Below are 27,918 nucleotides of genomic sequence, written 5' to 3'. Positions count from 1 at the left end.
TATTTATTTGTATTACAGTAGCACATAGGGGCCCCCATTGTGCAGGGTCCTGCACATACAGTCAGACAATCCCTGCCCTAATGAGCTTGCTATCTAAATAGACAAGACAGATAAAAACAGGGAGAAAGCAAGTATTATGCCCATTTCACAGAGGAAAAAAATAAGAGAGAAACTGAGTGAGTTGGCCAAGGTCACAAAGGAAGTCTATGGCACAGCTGGAACCTGAAATTCAAATTTACTGAGTCCCAGTCCAGTGCTTTAACCACAAAGCTAATAGGGATTTAATGTTCATTAATCTTCAACTACAAGTGTAAAATATTAAAGGCCAAATTCAGCCCTCGCCTGTGTACATACCATTCCCACAGAAATCAGCACTGGTTACACATCCATAGCAGAGGCAGAATCGAGCCCTTAGTGTGTAGATGAGTTAATGCTGCTTAACTATGCTAATAAAAATACTGACCAAAAGAGACAGCACATTGACAGACAAATGGAGAGGATTTATTTAATTCACAATAATACACCTATTTCGCATTTGAGTATTTAATGGTTTATTAAAGATAGTCATGAAACTGACCAAAAAAGCTCAATTTTTGAGAAATCAGAAACATTACCAGCCATTTTGTACTTTGCTGCTGAAAGCATGAGCATGGTGTTAGCCTGTGCACAAGCTGGTCCTCTGAAGAGCACACGTCTGCCTCAGGGGTAATTTTGTTATAAATACATTAGCAAGATTAGACATTGTTTATTTGTAAGAGGGAGGGGGACAAAAACATACGGGAGTTCCAAACTCCAAATCCTGGTTATTATTTATAAGTCACTGCATTATGACTCCAAATCAGAGTTCCAACAGCTGTTTTGTTAAAATAAATATGTATCCTTAAACTGAATACAGAGAGCATAAAGTCCATTGTTACCACATGCTGCTTTGTGCCCTGTGGGCACAATTCTCTGCTGGTTTAATTCATGAGATCTGGGAAACTGGTGGAGTTAAACCAACCGAGAGAGTGGTCCTTACTACCTCACACCGTGTACTTACATTGCCCTACTTGATCCTCAGTTGTGATTAGGCTGTAAGTAGGTGTGTGCTTATAATTACTGAAAAATCTGGAAGAGTAAACCAGATCTTGAATTTTCTAAAGTAATCCCAGCTCCTCAAAAATGATCACTCAAGACTGCTCTGAGCAGGGATTTCTAAGGCTGTTTTTCTTATTCAGTGATGTCCACTGTGTTGCCCCAAACCCTGCCTATTGATATGAAAGGCTCTTCTTGCAACAGATCTGCTCTGGTTCCATTGTGCATGGGATGGGAGGGAGGGAGGGAGACAGGCAGAATTTCAGGGGTTATGTACTGCTCATCACCTTGGAGTCTAGTGCTGTGGAATCTTCCTGCATGGCTGTGGCTCTTGAAGGGAGATGAGGCATGTGCAGCAGGCAATCAACTCCTGCATGTGGGGGTGGGAGCACAAAAACTGTGGGAACTCTTCCAGCCACGAGTCCAAGTCGTGGCCATATAGCAACTCATTTGGAAAGCAGAATCTCTAATACCAAGTCATCTACTCAGGCTGGGCATTGGAAACAGGTTATGCCTCTACGTACCCACGAAATAGATGTTTTGCTCTTGAAATGCCCACGAGTGACATGTTTCAGTTTCAAAAAGTCAACTTTTCCCCTTCCCATAGTTTCTAAATGCTTGTAAAACTGACGTGTTCTCTCCCGCCACGTTTTTCCTCACCCAGAAATAGTATGTTAAGGAAGGACCTATTGCAAATTTTAACAGATTAATAATATATGCTGGATAATCTTTAGTTATAAAAAAGTGCATAAGGGTCTCCAACTATCATGGCTGATAAAGATCATCTAATGAACTCTTCTTTAAAAATGGTATTATTTTCTTGGAGAGTTAATTCACATCTGTAACTAATTGTATTTGATTTTGTTGCTATTATCTATACAATGGTTGGAAGGAAGGAAATAATAATCACAAAACTAGTGAATATTATTATATTTAACAACTGGGTATAATCAACAACAAACATTTGAAGTGACCAGGTTAACTTTTAGTCAAAACTCATACACAGTAATCAAGAACAAAAATAATTTACTTCATAAAAATAAACTCTACATCTCAGAGCTTCAGAATATGATTGCAAGTCATTCCAAAAGCCCATAAGGCAGAACAGGGAGAATATTTGATACAGATATTATATAAAATGCACACCTTTCTTTAGAATTTATTCTAAACAATTTCACTTACTTTTTTCACTTCCCACTTTTATTCTCAAGCCTTTGTGTGTGAAATAGAAATAGACCGACAAATCAGTGTTTAAAAATGCCTTTTTCATTTGTTTCTTAACCATGCGTAACAGTTATGAAGTCTACAGGAGAAGGAACAAGTTCTCTTTTGAAAGCAGACCATATAGTAAGTCCCTAGAAAAGGCAGTGTATTATCTTTAAACAGGGGGGTCATTTTAAAAGATGAAAATTTAACTATTCTTATAAAGTAAAGAATGCAGTTTTTGTTGTTCCTCGGGACATGGTTAAGTTATACACACCCTCAGGAAAACTTTGCTATTTATAGTCTCACACATGCTGTTAGCTCAGGTAGAGTTTGCTTCTTTCTCCACTCCATCTTCATCATCAACAACCTAAAACCAAAACCCAAACGTTGTTTAAGTAATCATTTTCAACTTTGCTTCACTAGGACAACACAAGAGCTCAAGAAAGAGCCATAAGTATAAATGACAACATTTGTTATTCACACAGTTAATTACATTGAACCTGATCTTAAGAGCTACTTAATTCCCAGAGAAAGCAATGGGAGTAGCAATTGTTCAGTGCCATTATATGATGATGGTCACATGAAAGAGGTGAGCCACTCACTTCAATCAAAATGACATGAGGAGATTTGACTGAAATAAGAAGGTTGTGTAATGCTAAGAAGCAGACCAAGTGGTTACGAAAGCATTGAGAACATTCACTAACACATACCAGATATTTAATTGGAGAATGTATCTGAATTTATATTTTTGCGGACACAGACTTATTTTAGTATATAGAGAGCAAAAAAATTGTTCCTGGTTAATTATACATATCAGAAGAAAGTCCCCAAAACACCGAAATATTGTTCACTGACACACACAAAAAAAATGTTTTTCCAAAAAAATTTCCAGTTATAAAATCCATCCCATGTTTTTGAGACTAGAGCGAAGCAATACATTTGAAACAGAGTCAATAAAAAAGGAAAAACTAATAACCTTCATGTGCTGTGTTATTGGAACAAAATAACACTACAAAATTTAGAGTACATAGTACAAATGCATGGATGAGGAAAAATAAAAACAGCTCTAACTGTGCGAGGAACAAAATGTGTCAGGCTTTTTGCCCCATCTTATTTGAACAAAGACTCGATGTGCCAAACCATGCTAGAAGAAGGTGGATTCTAGGGATTTAATCTGACTACTGTCCCTATAATTCATTAATTTATTAAAGAAGTTTTCCCATTCAAGGTTGATTTGTGGTCCGAGACCCATGCAGGTTGCAGCTTCTAAGAATGGAAGTTTTGCAGGAAGCAGAGGCATTTAACAGCATCCGGTCTCTATGGAAATGAAGTTTTTCTTCAGTAAATTAAAAAAAAAAAAAAAACCACACCGACATAACCTGTTGTAAGTATCAGTAACTCCCAGTGGCATGGATGTTTCTGGGTTAAATACTGTTATTCCTTTTATAGTGCCCTGTATCCATTTGCTTAAAATGCCATATCATCGGAATGGCAAAATTATGTACTTTTAAAAAATTGTATTTAAAATTACTTGAGTAGAACTCTACATGCCACAGAGGGGGAAGAGGTCCTGTCTATAAATTAAAAAAAAACCTTCATATTCACATACCTGTTCCACGCCTTCTACTTCTGGAATATAGAACTGCAGCATGTTCTGTATCCCATTCTTCAGTGTTATGATAGAACTGGGACAGCTAGTGCATGAACCCTGCAACTTTAACTGTACAATCCCATCTTCAAAGCCTTTATATATGACATCACCCCCATCTTCCTGAACTGTTGGCCTGAGGAAACAGAATATTTATTATAACAGAAAATATTACTGCAGGTAATTTTTGTTCTAAAAATTGTAAGAGTTCATTTAATGCTCATGTAAGAGTTAGTTCTAGCCCTTTCTTTTTACACAAACTGGTCCAACATGGGCAATGACAGGGCAAATGTCTCCTTAGAAAAAAAGAACGAGGAGTACTTGTGGCACCTTAGAGACTAACACATTTATTTGGGCACAAGCTTTCGTGGGCTAACGAAAGCTGCCCAAATAAATGTGTTAGTTTCTAAGGTGCCACAAGTACTCCTCGTTCTTTTTGCTGATACAAACTAGCACGGCTACCACTCTGAAACCTGTCTCCTTAGTGCGCTCCAGGTCAACATTCCCCAACCCTGATCTGAAGGGACCAAAGCTCTTTCTCTGGGGCCATATCTACACTACCACTTATGTCGGCAAAACTTATGTTGCTCAGGGATGTGAAAAAAATACACCCCTGAGCAACATAAGTGGTAGTGTGCGCAGCACTATGCTGGCAGGAGGGCGTCTCATGCCAAAATAGCTACCGCCACTCGCTGGGTGTGGTTTAATTATGTCAAGGGGAGAGCTCTCTCCTGTCAACATAAAGCAGCTACACAAGAGATCTTACATTGGTACAGGTGTGCTAATGTAAGCTCTATAGCAGAGGTGGGCAAACTTTTTGGCCTGAGGGCTGCATTGGTTTTCGTAAATTGTATGGCGGGCTGGTTGGGGAGGGGGTCATGGCCCGGCCCCCATCTCCTATCTGCTCCCGCCCCCGGGACTCCTGCCTCATCCAACCTCCCCTGTTCCCTGACGGCCCCTCTAGGACCCTTGCCCCATCCACAAACCCCTTCTCCCTGTCCCTGAGTGCCCCTGGAACCCCTGCCCTTGACTGCCCTCTCCTGCCCCATCCAACCCTCCCTCCTTCCTGACTGCCCCCCCAGGACCCCTGCCCACATTCAACTCCCTTTTCCCACCCTGACCCTGATCCACACCCCCGCCCCCTGCCCACCACCCCGAACTCCCCTGCCCTCTATCCACCCCCATTCCCCCGCTCCCTGCCCCCTTACTGCGCTGCCCTGAGCATCGGTGGCTGGCGGCTACAGCCCGGAGCCGGGCCACGCCACCACCGCCACCACGCAGCACAGAGACCGGGTCAGGCCGGGCTCTGCAGCTGCGCTGCCCCAGGAGCTCACAGCCCCACTGCCCAGAGCATTGCGCCGGGGACAGAGCGAGCGAGCTGAGGGGGAGGGGGGACAGCAGAGGAGGGGTCGGGGGCAAGGGCGAGCCTCCCGGGCCAGGAGCTTGGGGGCCAGGCAGGACAGTCCCGCGGGCCGTAGTTTGCCCACCTCTGCTCTATAGTGTACATGTAGCCTATGGCCTATTTATTCCTTGGCCAATGAAGAAATGTGCCAACTTTGATGAGTTTTGTGACTGGGAGCTGGCCTGCGATCCCTCCCAACCCCTGTCACAAAGAACTAAGAGTTAGCCATCAGATAGCATCAACTACTGACAACTCTGACCTGGGCTAGTGACAGAGACAAAGGCTCTACAGTTCCCAAGCCATCCATTCCTATACAAAGATTGAGAATTCCATGATGTGTTCTACTAGTAAAAAAAAAAAAAAATTAGTAGCAAATACTTAATGCGGGAAGAGAGCAAGAGTCAGTTTTAAGTTCTGAACTAGTATTTTTGCAATTGGCAAGTTAATATGGAAATAGAGAGCTACAAGCTTGTAAAACATTTGTCTGTTTTTTTACAACCAAAAACAACTGAGTAATCACATTTCTTTATATTATACAAGCTACCAAGACAACTAAGTTACAATTAACTCCCATGATAGACAGCCTTCACTTCCACCCCCATAGCAACATCCTGAAACTTTCCAACAGGCATAAATTTTAACTGTCACCAATTCACTCTCCTCTCTGTACTGTATTAAGGCAGAATCCTCAGTAAGCTGAAGAACTGGAGGACTTTCCTTCCTAAAATTGCCTTCTGTGTATTAGAGCTTTTTACAAACTGAATGTAGTAGTATGGGGAATAATTAGGACATATTCAAGAGGGTTCTGAATGCTTATTGTGTTTTGTATACACAATGTATGGAAGAAAACAAAGTATATATTGACCTGATCTGGTTAGTTGATGAGGCACACAGCATCGGACCCCAGAGCAATTGACATTTCCCCAATCTAGTCTCCTGTCACAATTAACAAATGACCAACTTTATAAATGCATCCCCATAGCAACATTTTTCCAGATGCCAAGCTAAAAAGTGTCATGTTACTTGAACAGAAGTTCTTTATATCAATTCCCAGAAAAACACTTGAGAACTTCACCTCTGCTGCAATAATTTAGGATTTGGTCACATTTATTAACATCAGCGTCAACAACTTACTCTACACAAATCACCTTAATTCCTGGAAGCCAACAAACAAAAAGCATCTGATTGAGAATTCATTCTTCCTTTATTTGACAAGATTTTAACATGTTACGGCACAATTCCAGTCTTCCTTTTTTCCCTCCCAGAGAGCAGCTGACTCAGGCTTGTGGGGCTCGGGCTAAGGGCTGTAAAATTGTGGTGTAGATGTTCGGGCTCGGGCTGGAGCCTGAGCTCTCCCGATCCCAGAGCTTGGCTCCAGCCTGAACCCAAATGTCTACACCACAATTTTACAGCCCTGTAGCCCAAGCCCCATAAATCCAAATCAGCTGACATGGGCCAGCCACAGGTGTTTAATTGCAGCGTAGACATACTCTCATAAGGCTTCTGATTTCTTTGCTTCTATTTTTGATGTTCTTCAGGGTAAACAATGAATGCTCTGTATGTATCACTGGGCATATACAGAGCTCCTGGAAGCTATTCAGTAATGATATTGACACAACAACATAGACTACTGCAAATGGTCTGTTCAACAGCCTCCTGGCCAACTGAGAAAAAGGACAAACAATTTTAACAGAACTTCTGTGGAATATAAAAGAGGCAACTGTGATGTTAAGGCTAATGTACCATGGGGGTTTTAGGCAACCACATAACCCACGACAGCAAAGCTTACTTAATGCCATCTTTCAAATCATTACTACATACCAAAGGCGCCCAAACTTTTTTCTGCTGAGCTACCCCCATGTCTCATGCACACCTCTCTTTTTCTAAGCAATGAGGGGAGGAGTGCCTGGTGTCACAGTTTCAGGGCAACTGCACCTGTGTCCCCCACACGTGGTTCCTCAAGGGTACCCACTCTAGGCTCCAAGCTCATCAGCCATCACCTCTCTTGGGCAGAGACCTGCGTCTCACTCTCTCCTGCCCAGGGGATTAGTAAAGCTGCATAGTTCTCTGCCTACAATGTGATATCTCCAGCTGCCTAAAAGGCCAGCGACTGCACTTGGCTTTCTCTCCAGAGGCACTGACCAGTGTATTCGCCACAATTATAAGTTGCCACTCAGCTTTTTCTAAGCAAGCATATTTATTAAGGTGAAAGCATTACAGAGAAAACATGTTAAAACAAGAAAAGAACCTACATGCATGCTAAAAAGCTTACCAGAGGTCACCCCCAACTCCAACCTCAGGCTCCAGTGGGTGATCAGCCTTTCAAAACCCACAACTTGTTTTTCCCCTGTGGTTACAGTCTAGATTCAGAACCAGAACCCAGGCTGGGCAGTTCAGCTGTTTCTTTACGCAGCTTAGGCCTTTGATCTCCAGTGTCCAAGACCTGGTACGAGTCATTCCTCAGGTTGTAGCACCAAAGTCTCGCTTTTTGCATAACCAGAGGTGGGGAATTTGCATTAACCTCTCCCTAGATATCCCCCAGGAAATACACTTCACACATATTGTCCCCCAAAGTCCATTCCCATCTAGCACATTTTCAATATCGTCCTTTGAACTCTCATGCCTCACATCCCATCTCTGTCCTGGAGAGTGACATACCATCCCAGTCCACAAACGCTGCTTTTAATACAATGGACCCCAAAGATACTTAAGCTTCACTCAATCTGGTCTCCCAAGAATATGCAGAAGATTGCCATGTGCGTCACACCCGCCATGTGCGTCACACCTGGTACCTGCGGGGTCAGTTGGGGAGGGAGTACACACCACATGGCAGTTGAGGAAGCCTTCTGCTCCCTGCAGCTGCCAGCACTTGGCTCCCTGCCTCGCTCCATTACCCCCACTCAGGGGAAGCAGATGGGCTGAGCTGAAGGGCCAGGATCAGGAGGGGAGCGAAAGGCTCCACCCCTTGAGTACTGACCTCCCTGCCGGACAGAGCACGCTCCTGCCCCTAGCACTTCAGCACGACCCCATTCTCTGTCCGGCAGGGGAAAGAGACTGCACTCTTAGCCCTGGGGCTGCGCTGAAAGGCTGGGATCAAGAGGAGGCTCTGTGTGGCTGGGGGAAGGGAGTGCCAGTACTCCTGGAGTGCAGCCTTCAACTCCCCACTCGCAGAGCTCCCACCAATTTCTCCTGCCAGTTGGTGGACACCGCTGCAGCTGTGCAGGAGTAAGATGAGTAAAAAGCCTGGTTAGGGGAGAGGGATAGCTCAGTGGTTTGAGCATTGGCCTGCTAAACCCAGTGTTGTGAGCTCAATCCTTGAGGAGGCGATTTGGGGATTGATCCTGCTTTGAGCAGGGGGTTGGACTAGATGACCTCCTGAGGTCCCTTCCAACCCTGTGATTCTGTGATTAAAGCAGGCAAGACCACTTGCTCAGAGTCCTGTGTGCTTCCCCCTTCCAGACAAAGCCTCCTCCTGACCCCAGCCCTGTTATGTCCTCTGCCTCCTGTGATAAAACTTGGCATGGCCCAGGGAGGCAGTGGGGGGGACAAAGGGGGATGCACCCCACAGTTTGAAAACTTCTATATACACCCACACAATAGATCCATATAATTAGATAAGATTTTCCTCCTCCCCTCTATATCCCTTCTTCATCTTTGAGAGATGAGTTTACTGTCACTATATTTCAGCTGAAAGATATACCTTATAATTTATTTTTATAAGAGCTTTCAGAATGCAACATTTTATAGAAATTATAAATAAAAAAAGCCCAAGTTGGTGCATTTTCTTGAGAAATGCAAATTAATTCTATTCACTTACACCGTATGTAAGAGTGTTTGCTCCCGGAATGTGTGATTTGTGAAGAAGCCATCGTCGGTAACAAGAGGACTTCTGAAATACATTAGGCATTTCCCCACATCCACATTTCTGTATTTCTTATTTGTTTCTGTTCACTCTGGTAGTCCCAGTTTGGTCATTTAAGAGAGTGGAGCAGCACCTAGGTGCTATACAAGATTAGGGGGAGAGAGACAGGGCCGCCCAGAGGATTCAGAGGGCCTGGGGCAAAGCAATTTCGGGGGCCCCTTCCATTAAATAAAAGTTGCAATACTATAGTAACATGTATTTGGAAATGTAAAAAATAACTAGTGAAATACATTAAAAAATTAATTTGTAATAATTTGAAAATACACTAAATACATTCTTTAAAAACATTAAAAACTGTAATGGTATGTATACATTTGCAATTACATAATGGGCTGTTGCTGGGTGATGGTTGGTACCAATGGGCTGTCGCTGCCTGGGGGTGGTGCTGCTGTTGCCCAGGGCTGGGTGGGAAGCTGGGCTCTGGGTTGCGGAGTGCCCGGCTCACAGGGGCTGAGCTTGGGGCTGGGGGTCAGGGCTGTGGGGAGGATGGGGCTGGGGGGATTTCTGGCTCAGAGGGGCTGGGTTCGGAGCTGGGGGTCAGGGCTGTGGGGGGAATGGGGTCGGGGGGTTTCCGGCTCAGAGGAGCTGGGCTCAGAGCTGGGGGTCAGGGCTGTGGGGAGGATGGGGCCGGGGGGTTTCCGGCTCAGAGATGGGGGTCAGATGGGGCCGGGGGGTGTCCAGCTCAGAGGGGCTGGGCTCGGGGCTGGGGGTCAGGGCTGTGGGGGATGGGATCGGGGGTGCCCAGCCCTGACCCCTTACCATGACGCTTACCCCCTCTCCCAGGAGCCTCTGACATACTCGTGGGGCAGAGGGAGCCTCCGACATACTCGTGGGGGACCCTGCGGGGCCCGGGGCAAATTGCCCCACTTGCACCCCCTCTGGGCAGCCCTGGAGAGAAACCATTCAGGAATAGTCAGGACACTAGAGGTCTCTGGGAAAATCTGCAGAGAGCAGAAAGCTTGCTGCAGGCCCTCCCTGGAAAGAGGGACAAATTATCATAGAGCCAGTGGAGGGGCTGGCCAGCTGACCTTCCGGGGCAGAAGAGCCAGTGCTGGGAGGCTGAAAGCTAAGAGCCAATGGAAGGTCTAGCTTGCTGACTTTCAAGTACCAAAGCCAGTGCCAGGAGGCTGAAAAGGGTAGAGGACTACGGAGCCAGTGGAGAGGCTAGCCAAAACTGTCCTTCCTGAGCCAAAGAGTGCCAAGGCCAGAGAAGGCTGACAGCAACAGAAGGAGATGCCAGCTGGCTCTTGGAGTCAGAGAGCTGGAGCCAGAGAGGGTTGTGCTGGAGAGCAAGGGCATGCTGGGGCTGTATTCGATGCATTGCCTGGATTATGGTATTGGGACTTATGCGCATGGGACTTTCTTTTGTAATAAATTAAACCCACAAGGGCTATTTACACTCAAATAATCTTTGGACTACTTTGGGGGACTATGAAGGAGAGAAACTGAGGCAGGTGTGCCTGTCATGCCACAGCTTGCAGCAGAAGGATGCTCCAGGTGGGGCTACCTTATGACAAGAACTGAAAAACATCTCTTAACTGCTCTAAACACTACATTACTGACTACCAGATTCTAATTTCAAGCGGTGTCAAAACCCAAATATAATTGCTGCAAAAAAAATTTAGGGATAAAAGTTAATGGAAGCTTATATGACTTCTGTGAGTGAATTTCTGAGATACAAATTTGAGATGATAGAGTTTACCCTACTTTACTGAACATGAAATGTTAAATGATTTGAAACTCATCTGAGAACACCTAAATGTGAAAAACAAGGGAGATGAATACATGAAGGGGGGGGAGAAGAGTGCTCACCACAAAATCTAAGATCTTTCATGTTTTTTTTTTTATTATTAGAGAGTTAGACTGCAGTAGCACCCTAAAGCTATAACCAGGTTGGTCCCAATGAACTCATTTTAAAAAAAAACACTATTGTGGGTTGCAGGATCCTACTGTCTTCTAAAATCATCTGGGAAAATGCAGTTTGATTCGCAGGGGTCAGTTTGATTGAGTCAGATCCCTCACTAACTGGACACTGTTCAGGACAAAGCTAGTTTTCAAAGGGAACCTCGAGGTGCAATTTTCAATTAGAGACAATATGAACAAATCTGGCCTCTCTGTGCACCAAGCTGAAATATGCCATGTTACCCATTTAATTTGTGTAATCCTAAAAATATTTAGAATTGCATCACTCTGAAATAATCCAAAACATGCCTACTGTGTGACAACGCTTTAAACTAGCAATGTTTAAAGTTACCTTATTCTGGTATCCAGAAGTTCCTTAATCATTAATACAACTTCATCGTCATCTTCTGATGCAGCTTTAGGGGAAAAACACATGCAAAGAAAAATATTGACAAGGCCTTATTATGATTAATACTACTGTGGTAAAATACTTGTAAAAACAATATTCTTTTTCCACGATTAAGTAAACCAACAATACATCACCAAAGGACGATTCTAAGAGCTAAACTCACAGCTAAATCTAAGCTGGTGTAATTTACAGCACATATATGAAACCTTTTCAGATTTTCTTCAATATTCTCTCTTTTACTCACACATAAGCATAACTATGGTTCTTCTCGAAGCACAGAGTAGCAAGAAAAGCAACTAACAGCATGGGATACAGGTATGTGGGCTAACACAGGCAGCCCTGTATTACAACCTACTTCTCCCTCTGGCTCTTCAGCATGTAAGTTACACCAATATAGATTTCCTCAATAGCTACATGTCACCTCTCTTTCTATAGGATCAGCCATGAATCAGATGGCAGGAATGGGGGGAGGGGGAGATTGAGGATCATTAGGGTTTTGATACACAATTCTCCTTCTGTCTAGGGTTTATTACAGATATATAAATTGTTTCCAAATTCCTAACAACTGTGAAGTTTATTAGAGTATCAAGACCTACATTAGTTACTTGACTGACCAACTGTCTTAGTAACCTCCATTAAAGCATTTTAAATTTTATTTGAAAGACAAATGGCTACTGTTTCCAGCTACAGGGCTGAAAAGTAGTTATAAAAATGGTTGATTTTCCTTTGAAGCATCTTTTCAATGGAACTGAGACCCATAAACCTCAAAACTCCTAAGTTACTTAACAGAAGTCATTACTTTCAAAATGACACTCCAGGCAGTTCTCTGGATAACATACTGAAAGAACAGCTGACAGCAACAGATGGGCTACCAGGACACCTCAACAGAGGCAGTGTTTCCCTCCAGCTCAGCTTAGCAACTCTTCTCTGCATTCTTGTTGTAACAGTATTGCAATTTGCAACTAACATAGTGAATGCTAATGGGAAGGGGGTAGGTTTAGCAGATAAAATAAAAAAAGAACAAGTTAAAAATCACTTAGAAAAGTTAAATGCCTGCAAGTCACCAGGGCCTGATTAAATGCATCCTAGAATACTCAAGGAGCTAATAGAGGAGGTATCTGAGCCTCTAACTATTATCTTTGGAAAATCATGGGAGACGGGAGAGATTCCAGAAGACTGGAAAAGGGCAAATATAGTGCCCATCTATAAAAAGGGAAATAAAAACAACCCAGGAAACTACAGACCAGTTAGTTTAACTTCTGTGCCAGGGAAGATAATGGAGCAAGTAATTAAGGAAATCCTCTGCAAACACTTGGAAGGTGGTAAGGTGATAGGGAACAGCCAGCCTGGATTTGTGAAGAACAAATCATGTCAAACCAATCTGATAGCTTTCTTTGATAGGATAACGAGCCTTGTGGATAAGGGTGAAGCTGTGGATGTGGTATACCTAGACTTTAGTAAGGCATTTGATACGGTCTCGCATGATATTCTTATTGATAAACTAGGCAAATACAATTTAGATGGGGCTACTATAAGGTGGGTGCATAACTGGCTGGATAACCGTACTCAGAGAGTTGTTATTAATGGTTCCCAATCCTGCTGGAAAGGCATAACGAGTGGGGTACCGCAGGGGTCTGTTTTGGGACCGGCGCTGTTCAATATCTTCATCAACGACTTAGATATTGGCATAGAAAGTACGCTTATTAAGTTTGCGGATGATACCAAACTGGGAGGGATTGCAACTGCTTTGGAGGACAGGGTCATAATTCAAAATGATCTGGACAAATTGGAGAAATGGGCTGAGGTAAACAGGATGAAGTTTAACAAAGACAAATGCAAAGTGCTCCACTTAGGAAGGAAAAATCAATTTCACACATACAGAATGGGAAGAGACTGTCTAGGAAGGAGTACGGCAGAAAGGGATCTAGTGGTTATAATGGACCACAAGCTAAATATGAGTCAACAGTGTGATGCTGTTGCAAAAAAAGCAAACATGATTCTGGGATGTATTAACAGGTGTGTTGTGAGCAAGACACGAGAAGTCATTCTTCCGCTCTACTCTGCTCTGGTTAGGCCTCAGCTGGAGTAGTGTGTCCAGTTCTGGGAACCGCATTTTAAAAAAGATGTGGAGAAATTGGAAAGGGTCCAGAGAAGAGCAACAAGAATGATTAAAGGTCTTGAGAACATGACCTATGAAGGAAGGCTGAAAGAATTGGGTTTGTTTAGTTTGGAAAAGAGAAGACTGAGAGGGGACATGATAGCAGTTTTCAGGTATTTAAAAGGGTGTCATAAGGAGGAGGGAGAAAACTTGTTCACCTTAGCCTCTAAGGATAGAACCAGAAGCAATGGGTTTAAACTGCAGCAAGGGAGGTCTAGGTTGGACATTAGGAAAAAGTTCCTAACTGTCAGGGTGGTTAAACACTGGAATAAATTGCCTAGGGAGGTTGTGGAATCTCCATCTCTGGAGATATTTAAGAGTAGGTTAGATAAATGTCTATCAGGGATGGTCTAGACGGTATTTGGTCCTGCCATGCGGGCAGGGGACTGGACTCGATGACCTCTCGAGGTCCCTTCCAGTCCTAGAATCTATGAATTTTACAATTAATCCATTAACACAGGGCATTTCAACACTTTACAAAGGAGACAAGTGATCTTTATAGCGAGCTTGTAAAAAGCAGACTCTGTAGCAACCGCTAATATTTTTGTACACACAGAAACCCAAGCACTTTTAAAAACTGTTTCAAACCAAAAAAGGCTAGAACATCCGTGGCCAAACCCTTTGCTGGTGTAAAGTCAGTGTGGTGCCACTGAAGGTTGGATGTTTTTCTAAAACAATGGTTTTCAACCTTTTTTCATTTGCAGACCCCTAAAAAATGTCAAATGAGGGTGAAGACCCCATTGGAAATCTTAGACTTAGTCTGTGGACTGCAGGGGTCAGCAGACCACAGATTGAAAACCACTGTTCTAAAAGATGTTCTCTCAGAATTATCTGGGGGAAGTTCTCTGGCCTGTGTTATACAGGTCAGAACAGATGTTCACAATGGTCCCTTCTGGCCTTGGAATCAATGAGTCTATAAAATTTGGCCTCAGCATTGCACTATCTGAGAATCTGTCCCCATATTCATGGTCAGACAACTGCTTTGAACTGTTTGTATATTATTAGTTTAATTGCACCTTATGCAGACCATTGAATCTTGCGTGTTAATTTTAGCCATTTATACTGTTTCAGTTATTCTCTTCTCACATGTTTTCTGTGGGGCAAGTTCATTTCCTCTGAACATGATCTATCAAACACATCAACTTAAGAGAGGACTAAGACCATATACAGGCATAAGCCAGTCGTGAAGAGTTTCATTTACCTGTATCTGTACGAGGTGCCTCTTCAGTAATTACAGGTAAACCAGAGGCAAAGAAATCCATTATGGTTGCATAAATATCTGGTTTCAGTAAATTCCAATCCCAATCTTCGCTCACCTATAAAAAAATTAAGAAAACCAAATATAGTGTTTGTGCCTCATTCCAAAGATGAATTTTATACATGGCCTTTGTCCATCTTAAAGGCACCTTGCTGAGCATTTAGGCCTGACATTTAATGTTATTCAACAGTTTTACCAAATCTAATGTGAAACAGAAACGTTTTCATAAAATTATATTTAAAATATTCAGTAAAGAGGTCTAGTTGTTTGGATTTAAGCAGTTGCCTGCAATGTTTGCAAGCCAACTGCTGTATAAAATATTAGTGTATAAAAACAAACAACATAAGATGAAAAGAAACTAAAATCACAGATGTTCTGCTAAGCTTTATTTCTACCAACAAACTGTTTGTGTTTTGGTTGTGTTCTATTATTGACGTCTCATGAGTTGTCCACTAAATGGCATAGCGACTATATAGTATTTATGCAGCTATGGATTTATTACACAATACCTCCTGGGTTGGGTGAACTCCTGAGTCCCAGATGAATAAGCTTTGCCACTGGAGGCAAAGGAGGGATTTTGAGGCAATATGTAATGCACTTGCTTGCATTTATGTGCATCACTGTTCTTTGTTGGATAGACTTTCACCTTCATGTGTTTGTAATTTTGTTGCCTACTATTATCTAGCCTAAAAGGATATGAACCTTACTACTACTAAATATTTAATGGAACTTCTCTTTTAGCTCAAGTAGTAAAGGTCTATTTCTGGAGCAGATGGTTCCAAGCTCTATTCATAATGCCATGTGCATGCTAGATCAGACAACAGTGATGCCTTTATGATCATCCATTCGGAGTCCCAAGATCTATTCCTAGCTCAGCCATTAGCTCACTATATATGGCTACAGAAACTTACTTAACCTAAGTATGCCATAGTAAATACGCACATTTGTAAAATGTGAGGCTTCTTTTATTTAAATTTAGAGGAAAGGGACCACAGAAGGGCAAAATGTTATATTAAAAGTTTACTCAGCTGACTTTTAGCATTTTGATTAGAACTGAAAAAGTGCTGAGCACCTACAACAATAATTCATATCAAGGGAAGCCGTGACATTCGGTGGCTCTGAAAATCAGATTCAAGAGACAATATTCTCAGAAGCCGTAACTAGAACAACAGTGTGAAATACAATTACCACAAAGTTGTGAAGGCACTTTGTACAGAGATTATGTTGACGAACTAAATTAAATCCCTGTAGTGAATATTTTGAGGACATTCTAAAGAAAGGTAAGATTTCTGGTGTACGTTATGCAAGCCAGGGAAGGCTCTGCCAGGAGTCTGTTCCTTTCACCTCTCCCTGTAGATTGGACAAGCATCAGCTCCTATTTAGACCATTGGAACCTCTTTTCCGCTTACCTTTGTGATTGTGATGAAGTCTGGCCCAAAGAAGACACTTTTAACTCCTTCAATCCTGAACAACTGCCTGCAAAAGAAAGTTAACCACAAAAAACACAAAATTAAAAGTTTCTATCAATCATGTTCTACTGTCTTTCTTGCTTTCCTACAAGAATACATTTCTAGAGGGCAATCATCACGTAAGAAAATAAAACCATTAAAGGAGATTGGCAAAGGGTTCTTCTACAGTTTAAGTGCTTCTATTCTTTATCCATGGCAATGGAATTCTGCAGCTTGGCATAAGTAGAAAACATCATACCATGGAGTGTGATACTGAACATACAGCATGTTATTTTTTCCTGTTAACATGTCTCTAGCTCCGATTTGAAGCCAAGAGGGTATTCTTTATCCATAAAACTACTGGATCAGCATCAAGGATGACCAACACACACACACACAAACATTCCTGGCATGCAACTGTGGAAGGACAGGGACTCTTCTTTAGAATAGTAGATTAGGTTGCTGAAAACTTTTAAATATAATCTATTTTACTAAAAGCTGTTCTGAATTTTGTTCCTTCCATAGAGACTCCCCCAAAACAAACTGAACTAGGACTCTGGCGATAGTTGCTGTTCAGTGCAATAACTTTTCAGTGCAGAGTAGCCCACAAGGTTTTAACAGGCCAGCTTAATGTGTAAGGAATCTTCAAATCTTTATTCATTGTTATGGTATGTGAGTGACTCTGTGGCGACGTTGGTGAATTTGAAGTTGCGGTTACTCGGAAAGCAAGGGCACCAGAGTTTATCAAAATATCCGTTTCACTTAATTTTGCTACCTTCAGTTGCTTAGTGCAATTAAAACACTATTAAAATTCTAAAATTAAATATTAAGAGAGATCTAAGCTTGATACTTCATTCCTCACTACCTTGGTGTACCGTATTTAAACAATCATCACACAAATTCAGACCAACACACTAAAACTTTAGAACCAGACAGGAAACAAGAACACACTTTGATTACAAACTATTCTAACGATAAAATAATAGCATGAGAGTTTTAAAGGCATCTCAACAAATGCTCAGTTTTGTTTGTGTGGCCACAGGAGTCAGTAATTTTAAATCTATACAATCTTAATACCTAGACCACAGATTAAATGACTGTCTGTTGTCACCCACAGGGATACGATAAAGAATAGCTAGAACAAACAGAAGTTAAATCTGGCATTTTCATACAAAACACTGTAGGTAATCCTAATCTTGAAAACAGAGACAGAATACATTTTCAGTAGTATAAATAGCTGAAAAATAGACTTTCTTAAAGGGGAAATCTATTCAATTCGAGATGCACAAATCAGATACTTTACCACAGGTTATGTATGGCAAAAAGGAACTTTCCTATACACGTAACAAACAATTTTTAAATGTTAAAAATGTAGCTGTGCATGTTGTGCGTGGGTTGTTGTTTTTAAATATCATCACACCCTAATTTGCTTGATGGACTAATGGTCCCAAAATTTTACTTTAAAATATATTTTGGAGTTACACGTGCACTCCAAATCATTTAACGCTAGCATAGCTGATATTATTTCTTTGGAAGATTTGTATTCTCATGCCAAAACAAATGGGCATCCCAATTACAAAGCCTGAAACATCTGCTGTTCTATACATATGGGCATTTCTACTACCTTTGAGCTAAAGAACTTAATTTGTAAAGTTCCTGTTTGGTTACAAATCAACTATAGCATTTTGGAAATATTATAGCAATACCCTGGATAATGCTACGTTTCCCAGAGAGAGGGCTGCATTAAGCTGCTTTCACTTGTGTGCAGTATTTCCATCACGTTTAAGAGAAAATTAAACTATGATCTTGGGAAGGTGACACTATGGCATTTCCATATCTCACCCTCCCACTGCAGCCTCTCCACCCACATACATAGCAGGTATAAGGAGCATTATCTCCAGAGGCTGCTATTGATGCAATGGCAGATACCAGAAGCAGTGCTCACACCCACTTTCCCCAGGAAGCAAGTTTGCAACAGTTCTCCAAGGCATCTCATCACTATCAGCAGGCAAAAGACTCCTATGACTCCTTCCCATCCCATCCCCCACTTTCAGACAGACCTTTAATGGTGTCCCAGCCCTTTTTTACCCAATGAAAATATAGCAAAGTATTAGATGGAAAACAAACTGTAGTAATGATTCATAGTCCAAGTGGATTGAACTGTATTAGTCCAAGTAAGTTTCACTATGGATACTCCAGATCTATGGCACTGAGGGCCTTTGCAAAAGATTATACATGAATAAGACTAGAAAAAAGGGTTCATTATAAACTTGAGTAATTTTAATTTTTCCACTGTACTGTTTGTAACACACCCATATTTTAAAGAGAGAAAAAACCCAATGGCTTTGAAGCTAATGTTAAAAGTTATTAACTGTGCCAAAATTAGTAAACTGTTTCACTTTCACATATGACATTTATGGACATTTCCTCAGGTCGCCTGTCTCATTACACTGGGAGTTGGCATGACTTTAATGTGACTACTAGCGTAAGGACTATTCAGTAAAGTTTTGCAGGATCCGGAACACAGGTATGAACAACAGTATATTTCCTTTTCAGGAATAATGAATGCTATCATGATTTGATTCAGATCAATGAAATAGATGACCAGGAACTTAGTTATCACACTGACATGCACAGTATAAAAATCTCGATAGATTACTTTGGCTCTTTCTAGGCATTCAATCTACTTTATGAAAAAAAGCAGCATCCACAATGGAAATGCAGCAAATCCGCTCTTTAACATTCAGCTGCATTTATGATGACACTTGTATATACATGTGTTTCAGTAACTACCACAGATAGTCCCTTGAACAAAGTATGTAATGCTTGAACACACCTCGCTAAAGGTGAGCAAAACGCTGCAGCTGGTGTGGAGAAATCCATGGTTCTCGACTCCAGTACTTGTCTTCCTGGAATAAACTTCAAACTATTTGGATTTGGAGTGTCTTGAGTCTGAATAAACATGCATCTTACTGAAAAGAGAAAAAAGGAAATAAAAGTTCAAAAGAGAAGTGGCTCATATAAGGAATAACAGAGATCTTGTTTATTTAGCCAGGCAAGGTTTTGTTTGCACAACACAGATTTATTAAAAACAGAGGACCGTGGAACACTGAAATTTATCAAGCATGGCTCAATGAGTTCCATCAAAGTACCCATATTAACATGAAGATCAACAAATTCAGTCACTAAATTTAAGACACAGATGAAAAGCTTAATGAAACCCTGTCCCAGCTAGTTTTAATCTCAGCTTTATTCCCTGAGCAACTTGCTGCTCACATTCTCTGTGTTTAGCTGAACAGAGCCAATAGGTTCTTACCCACGAAAGCTTATGCTCCCAATACTTCTGTTAGTCTTAAAGGTGCCACAGGACCCTCTGTTGCTTTTTACAGATTCAGACTAACACGGTTACCCCTCTGATACAATACTCTCCCCATCCTTTTTCAGAGGCTCTCTTTTTAACATCCACACTAAGATAATATTTGTGCTCCTTCTCTATTCTATTCAGGTTGCTATTCCATGCTCACCACTTTGGTACCTGAGCATTGTGTGGGGTCTCCACTCCAGCATCATCACCCTCCTGTTAAGAGCATTCCAGATGCAGGACTTGGGCAGATGTACTAACCCTCTGTTGTAGATATAATAATGTTAAGATCTTTTTGTTCCTTTTCCAGCATTATCAAAAAGGAGAAAGTATCACAGAAAATAACTGTAAAAAATGAACACACAGCCCAGTAAGGAGTGTTTGTGACATTTTGGTGTGGACAAGAAATTGCAGTAATCTGGAAACCTGCATAGCCTTTCAGAGCAAGCACAGAATTCTTTTTAGTCACCGAAACTATCTTATCCGGATGGACAGCTCAACCAGTTTAATTAAGCTGGCTCTGATATTGTGCTTATTGACTTTCAGCAAACATTTTGTATTAACAGTTGATATTAAAATAATTTATAAAAGCTGGTAAAAATATACCCAACATTTATGAAAAAAGTATTTAGTTGTTTACTCAGATACTATTATTTTAATGGGATTTTGCTGGACTGCCCAAACCTTAATAAAAAGAATAGAATATATTTTTTACCCAAGTATATCAAAGTGCTTTGCAAACATTATTTAAGATTCACAATGGAGCTGTGCAGTCGGTATTACAATAATCATTTTACAGATTGGAAATTTGAGGTACAGGGAGGTTAAAGGACATGTGATGTCACACAGAAAGTAAATGTCAGAGTTGGATATAGAACCCTACCTCCTTATTCTCTACATTAACCACTAGATCACTCTCCTGTCCCTTCACTGCCAAATTTCATTGCATGATTAGGATTCTCAAAACAGCACATCACCTTCAACAAAGGGAAACTGATTTTTTTTAAGTTAGAAAACCCTAGAAATATGTATAAATTCTGAGTACATAATATTTGGGAAGCAAGCTTATTTAACTTCAGAAACATATATGGCTTAGAGATAATTATTTTTGTTATTTTTAAAGCAACAAAAAAAGAGCTGAAGCTTTCACTTCCTAAACAGCAATTTTGATCACGACTCCTAGTATTAGATGACAAATCAGGCTATTTATAAATCACCAAATTTCCTCTGCAGGTGTCTGTCATGACAACAACTCATTTGACTTTAACCCACACCATCACCACACACGCAAGCTCTTAAATTTCAAGAGAAAGAATAGAAGAATTAGCATGGAGACGCTCAGTGCTAACATGCTAGAAATAGTCCTGACTTAGCAACTAACAGCCATTCTCTGTTCTGTCACACAACTCCATCCACAAGGGCTAAAAACATCTTCCTGATTAGAGTGGCAAAGGAAGCTACCTTCAATGTGACAATATGACAAATAGCCTATAGTGATGGAAGTGAATGTTGTCAACTGAACATGCCCAACAAATTTACTGACTTCGCTAATGCAAAGGGCAACTGACAGCAACTCCACAGTCAAATGGCTAGCATCCCCAAAGGCCTAGAATACAACAGGATACATCATCCTTTCACAAAAGTATTGATGAGGGTAGCTATTGTACCCAGGATCTTCTGAAGTTAGGAAAACAGATTATTTTCAAAAAACAGTGTTTCCCTCTCATTAGTCACACTGGAACTCTTTGTATATACTGTGAATAACCAAGTTTATCATCATCTACAGTTTGTAAGTAGCATCATTCACACAGAATAAACACATCGCTTCTTTCAATTATCTGACCACTATACCATGTACTTTCTTCTGTTTGATCATTTATTGAAAGTGAAAAATAAAGATAGAAAAAAAGACAGAATTTAAAGGACATTTGTAGATCAGTAGGCGGCTGACTAGAACCCTCAGAGTCCATCAGTCAACTGCTTGATTAAATCTGAATTTCAAAAAAATTCAATTCTGAGTTGGGTAGGTTTGAGGCCCTCTGGAATCTGCATCAAAAAGCATTTGCTGCAGTGGGCACTGAGACACTCATTTAAATAATATTTCCACTTGTGGTTGGTTCTATACAACAGGCACCTGCATAATTAAAAATGTATATATACACATCTCTTTCTCCACAACATGGCAGAGTTGTTGTTGAATCCACCAGGCAGCTGCAGAAGCTGATCTGCAATTTTCAGCAGCACAAAAGGCAACTGAATCTTTTTTTTTTTTGCTGATCATAGAGTTGTACAAAATACTATAGGAGCAGATACAGTAAACTGGAGTTCCAACCTTCGCATTTTCAGATAATATTAATTTGGCCCGGAGTGGGGGAATTTTAGTGTTAGTGAAAGGTGCTGGATTGACAGACCCGGCTATTGAAGTCATCTGTCCACACATACACACACACAATATTTGCAGTGGCAGTTCAAACCTCTCTGGGTTGGCCTTCCAATGTTCCTCAAATCTGTCCAAAAGGAGGAGCCCTCTCCAGCTTCACGATCCAATCACCCTTAGCCTCTCTCCTGAAACTGCTTAATGGTTAGTGCCAATTATGGTGAACGTGTATTACAAACCCTTTTCTGTGACAAAACTAACTTTATACAGATCACTGAAGAGACACAAGAAACTAAAAATTTTTGATCACTAACAAAGACTGGCTTTGAACCAGAAATCCAAAGCTGAAAATCTATATATGTTACTACAATCCCATGAGCTACCTAACTACAAGTTTTAGCAGCTGAAGTGCTTTCCAGACAAACTAATGTAAGAGGTTAATTTCTAGGTTAATACTAAAAACTGCAAAATAGTAATTTCAGTCCATTTTAATTTCTCAGTGCCTTAATACGGTGTTAGGCAAATTAAAAAAGAATTGGGCAACATGCCTAATAAATTGACACAATCTCCCCAACACCTACAATTAATCAGACAACTCAAAATTAAAACAAAACTTTTAAATTTCTGCCCCAAAGATGGCCAGAGATGTACAGAAGGATATATTCAGGAGCAGACTGCTCCTGATCATAGAATCATAGGGACCTCAGGAGATAGAATCATAGAATCATAGAATATCAGAGTTGGAAGGGACCTCAAGAGGTCATCTAGTCCAACCCCCTGCTCAAAGCAGGACCAATTCCCAGCTAAATCATCCCAGCCAGGGCTTTGTCAAGCCGGGCCTTAAAAACCTCCAAGGAAGGAGACTCCACCACCTCTCTAGGTAACGCATTCCAGTGTTTCACCACCCTCCTAGTGAAATAGTTTTTCCTGATATCCAACCTGGACCTCCCCCACTGCAACTTGAGACCATTGTCCCTTGTTCTGTCGTCTGCCACCACTGAGAACAGCCGAGCTCCATCCTCTTTGGAACCCCCCTTCAGGTAGTTGAAGGCTGCTATCAAATCCCCCCTCATTCTTCTCTTCTGGAGACTAAACAATCCCAGTTCCCTCAGCCTCTCCTCATAAGTCATGTGCTCCAGACCCCTAATCATTTTTGTTGCCCTCCGCTGGACTCTTTCCAATTTTTCCACATCCTTCTTGTAGTGTGGGGCCCAAAACTGGACACAGTATTCCAGATGAGGCCTCACCAATGTCGAATAAAGGGGAACGATCATGTCCCTCGATCTGCTGGCAATGCCCCTACTTATACAGCCCAAAATGCCGTTAGCCTTCTTGGCAACAAGAGCACACTGTTGACTCATATCCAGCTTCTCGTCCACTGTGACCCCTAGGTCCTTTTCTGCAGAACTGCTACCTAGCCATTCGGTCCCTAGTCTGTAGCAGTGCATGGGATTCTTCCGTCCTAAGTGCAGGACTCTGCACTTGTCCTTGTTGAACCTCATCAGGTTTTTTTCGGCCCAATCTTCTAATTTGTCTAGGTCCCTCTGTATCCGATCCCTACCCTCTAGTGTATCTACCATGCCTCCTAGTTTAGTGTCATCTGCAAACTTGCTGAGAGTGCAGTCCACACCATCCTCCAGATCAAAAGATATTAAACAAAACCGGCCCCAGGACCGACCCTTGGGGCACTCCGCTTGAAACCGGCTGCCAACTAGACATGGAGCCATTGATCACTACCCGTTGAGCCCGACGATCTAGCCAGCTTTCTATCCACCTTACAGTCCATTCATCCAGCCCATACTTCTTTAACTTGGCGGCAAGAATACTGTGGGAGACCGTATCAAAAGCTTTGCTAAAGTCAAGGAATAACACATCCACTGCTTTCCCCTCATCCACAGAGCCAGTTATCTCATCATAGAAGGCAATTAGGTTAGTCAGGCACGACTTCCCCTTCGTGAATCCATGCTGATCATCTAGTCCAACCCCTTGCTCAAAGCAGGACCAATCCCCAGACAAATTTTTGCCCCAGATCCCTAAATGGCCCCCTCACAACCCTGGGTTTAGCAGGCCAATGCTCAAACCACTGAGCTATCCCTCCCCCCGTAAAGGCACTACGCCTCCACCCTTGCAAGATGACATCTTGGGATGGTCAGCAGTTCCAGTCTTGCTGATTTCAACTGTGGAACAGGATACAGGATAGCAGGAGGTCTGATGGTGATCTTACACTAAGAAGGAGTTAAACTAATACATATGAGCACAAATATAATGCTTTACATCTTTAAAACTCTTTACAAGCCACAGCAACCAAATGAAATATCTCCATTATTATACAGATGGGGAAACTGAGGTGCAGAGTATAATGGACTTACCCAAGGTCATACAATGACCAGAATCTGGAATACAGTCTCCAAATCCTGGTTCTAAACTCTGCCTGCATGATGACTTAACTACCTTTCTACTAATAAAAAATCACCCAGAATATTGCATACATTTGATATTTCAGTAAAAAGGAGAATTTATTCTTTCACCATCTTCTTGAGACAAATCTCATGAGAGCTTTCCTTATTTTATGACAAAAATTAAATTTACCTGTATTATGTGCTACGGTGGATGGAGGAAACGGTTTCCTTCGTGCGAATTGGCAGAGAGGCTGCTTAGTTGTTAAGTTAAAGTCTTTTAATGTCATGCGACAGAACCTAAAGAAAGATACAGATTTTACCAACAATATCTCAATTAAGAATTTAGCTTTTCTCAAGGAAAGTATTTTGTATGCACCTAATATCTCTGGATTTCAGCAAGTTGCTTAATCTGTTTCCTCCCTCTTGAAGGAGAACAGGTAATGTAGACTAGCTATCAGCTACAGGTTTATTTTCCCCTCCTCTCCACATAGTTGTTGGGGGAGAAGGGAAAATGAGGTTTCAATCCCTTCTCCCTCAATTTCCAGGTGGGCAAGTAATCATTACACACCAGTCGCCTTGATTTAAAATTCACCAGGAAACTGCTGTGGAGAAAGGACAGCAGCTCCATTGAAGCAGTGTGTCAACAGAGCTACACCTCTACCCCGATATAATGCTGTCCTCGGGAGCCAAAAAATCGTAGTGCGTTATAGGTGAAACCACGTTATATCGAACTTGCTTTGATCTGCCGGAGTGCACAGCCCCCCAGAGCGCTGCTTTACCACGTTATATCGGGGTAGAGGTGTATTCGTATCCAGCAGCAGGAGACCAGGGCCCTGGAGTGGAACCAGGCCAGCTATAACAAAAAATTCTTGTCGAGGTTGGTCAGGTAGACCACACCACCCATCTTGTTGAGACACACAGACCTCAAGTGGACAAAAGGATGAAGAATACGCTGAGAAGAACAAACCTGAAGAGGTGAAAAGATGGACTAAACTGATTTTCAAAAGTCTAGGTGAATATTTGTACTCAATAATTACCATGATTAAATAGGTAATAAACAGGAATACAAAAAACATTTCATTTTCACATGCAAATTCCTGTTTTGTGCAATCATTATAATCACATGCACAAACTTGGCATGAAAATATCCACAATTAGAAAATCTAAGCTATGACTTCTAGCTTCCAAGAATCTTCAGACAATGATGTTGTAATTATATGGTGACAGATATCTTTATCTGTTACTAACAAGCACCTTGAATTATTACAGAAAAAATTTTTTAAGATCTAATCCAGATTTCTTTCTTTAGACTGCTTACTCTTTGCTTCCCTCTCTCTGGGTTTGGACAATAAAAACAGATGGTCAGGTTCACACTTAGAGTCAGTTTCGCTTTCAGACCTCAGCAGGAGGTTGTTGATTTTTTTTAAACAACTTTTGTAAGAGTTTGTTTACAAAATTTAAGCAATTGGGATAATTTTGAGTTACTAGGGTCCTTTTAACCCTTTCCTCATTGTAGAGATGTAGAAGTTGCTCTCTACCCAGCCTTTCAGTGATAGTTCACAGGGAATATACTAGGGACATAAATAAAAAAGTTATCCGTTTAAACGATTTAAAATATTTCATTTAAACAGTTAATTCATTAAAGGGCCGATCCGGCCAGCATGGCCGCTGCTGGGGGCGCTCTAGGTGGGCAGTGCTGCTCCGGCTGGCGTGGGGCCGCTGGGAGCGGGGGGGAGGGGAAAGGGGGGACCCTCCTTCCCCCTGGCTGGCGAGGAGTTAACCCCCGCCCAGGCAGGGCTGCGACCAGCCCAGGACTTAACGGTTAAGGCGGACTAACTGGTAAGACTAATGCTTACCAGTTAACGTTTTACATCCCTAGAACATACAAAGCCAGTAGACTTAACACACCATTAGCAGTAGCAGTTCATTCTCATTGTGTGTCCCCCTCAAACACAGCAACACACACCAGGGTTGGGAGCATAAGGCGACCTGCTGTAGTATCCCTTTCCCCCCCACTTCCCCCGTACAGTGGGGAAGGGCATGGATGCTGAGGGAAGCCCAGATGTCTTTAAGGTATTTTAGGACTTAATGTTAAGGGTGGGTGGTAACCTTAACTAATTTTAGCACTATGCTCTCATGTCTCACAAGCATAAAGTGGGGTGAGTAGACAACTCCATCCTGTTGCGCCTGGTAGCACCCTCCTCCCTGATGCACATGTGTAGATGCTTCTTTCTCTCTCCCATATGCTGATGATGGAGTTGGCAACCTGCACAGAGGGCTGGAGGGAAACAATTCCCACCCCCTGCACCCCAGCAGGCTCTCTGAGACAGGGACCATCTTTTTATGCTGTGTTTGCGCCTTGCCTAGCACAACGGGGTCCTGACCCATGACTATGGCTCTGCTGCACAATGACAATACAAATAATAAAACCTTCTTCCCAGTCACACGCTGGGTGGGGATTGTGGATCAGGTCAATAGTTCACAGCTTTTGTTGTTGTTGTTTTTTTAAGGCCAGACGAGACCGTTGTAATCAGCTATTCTTCCTCCTCTCCATTGCGGGGGGGGGGGGGGGGAATTAACACCCAACACGCCAGGGCGGGGGGGGAGGAGATGGGGGGTGACCCGCGGGGGTGGGGAAGATAAGTGGGGCGGGGGGAGATAAGGGAGGAGTGATCCGCGGGGTGTGTGTGTGTGTGAAGAAGTTCAGGGGGGATGGCCCGCGGGGGGGGGGGGGGGGGGGAGAAGAAGATGAGGGGGTGACCCGCGAGGGGGAGTTGGGGGGTGGCAGATGACGGGGGTGACCCGCGAGGGACGGGAAGATAAAGGGGGTGACCCGCGGGGGACGGGAAGATAAAGCGGGTGGCCCGCGGGGGGGAGGGCAGATAAAGGGGGGACCCTCTTTCCCCCTGGCTGGAGACGAGTTAACCCCCCCAGGCGGGGCTGCGACGAGCCGAGCCCGGGCCGGGGTCACCTACCGGCCGCCCAGCCCCGCCGCCGCCCGCAGCCACCGCGCCGCTGCCGCCATCTTGGCTCTCCCGAGGCGCCGGCGGCCGGACTCAGGACCCCCGGCGCGGGGCTGCCCCACCCAGGCGCCTGCTTGGGAAGGAGTCGGGGGCGCCAGGGCGGCCTCTGCCGGCCGCAGGGGGGAACTGCAGCGAGGGCTCCGCTGGGGGTCAGGCCTGTTAGGGGCGGGGTGGAGAGTTTAGGGGCAGCAGAGGCCAGGGAATGGGGCGCGCGCACCCCACCGCCTGGCCCGGGGCAGGCCGCTTCCTCCCACTGCAACAAACCCGCTGCAGCCTTGGGGAGCAGCACTGCTACCTGGTTAAGCCCAAACAGTGGGGGGAGGGGCTCCCA

The 27,918-nt window shown here is 42.7% G+C and overlaps 1 protein-coding gene across 6 annotated transcripts; it reads right to left on the bottom strand.

Moving 5' to 3' along the window:
* Positions 1-479: 479 nt before the first annotated feature.
* NFU1 (NFU1 iron-sulfur cluster scaffold) lies at positions 480-27,695 on the bottom strand. Of its 6 annotated transcripts, none has more exons than XM_005285204.4 (8): positions 27,540-27,695; positions 24,755-24,861; positions 19,264-19,399; positions 16,389-16,455; positions 14,923-15,037; positions 11,507-11,570; positions 3,890-4,064; positions 480-2,647 (listed from the first exon to the last, which is right to left on the bottom strand). In XM_005285204.4, the coding sequence occupies exons 1-8, from the start codon at positions 27,587-27,589 to the stop codon at positions 2,600-2,602; spliced, it is 762 nt and encodes a 253-aa protein (XP_005285261.2). In that variant the 5' UTR covers positions 27,590-27,695; the 3' UTR covers positions 480-2,599. The 6 variants fall into 6 exon arrangements, with proteins under 6 accessions (XP_005285261.2, XP_065440516.1, XP_065440517.1 ...); XM_065584444.1 differs by lacking the exon at positions 27,540-27,695 and adding an exon at positions 26,995-27,131; XM_065584445.1 differs by lacking the exon at positions 27,540-27,695 and adding an exon at positions 26,473-26,934.
* Positions 27,696-27,918: the final 223 nt, after the last annotated feature.

This window comes from Chrysemys picta, chromosome 2 (genome assembly GCF_011386835.1).
Source record: "Chrysemys picta bellii isolate R12L10 chromosome 2, ASM1138683v2, whole genome shotgun sequence".
In the NCBI taxonomy this organism is placed as follows: Eukaryota; Metazoa; Chordata; order Testudines; family Emydidae; genus Chrysemys; species Chrysemys picta.
Note: the sequence above shows the minus strand (reverse complement) of the source record. Positions and strands in the feature narration are given on the sequence as shown.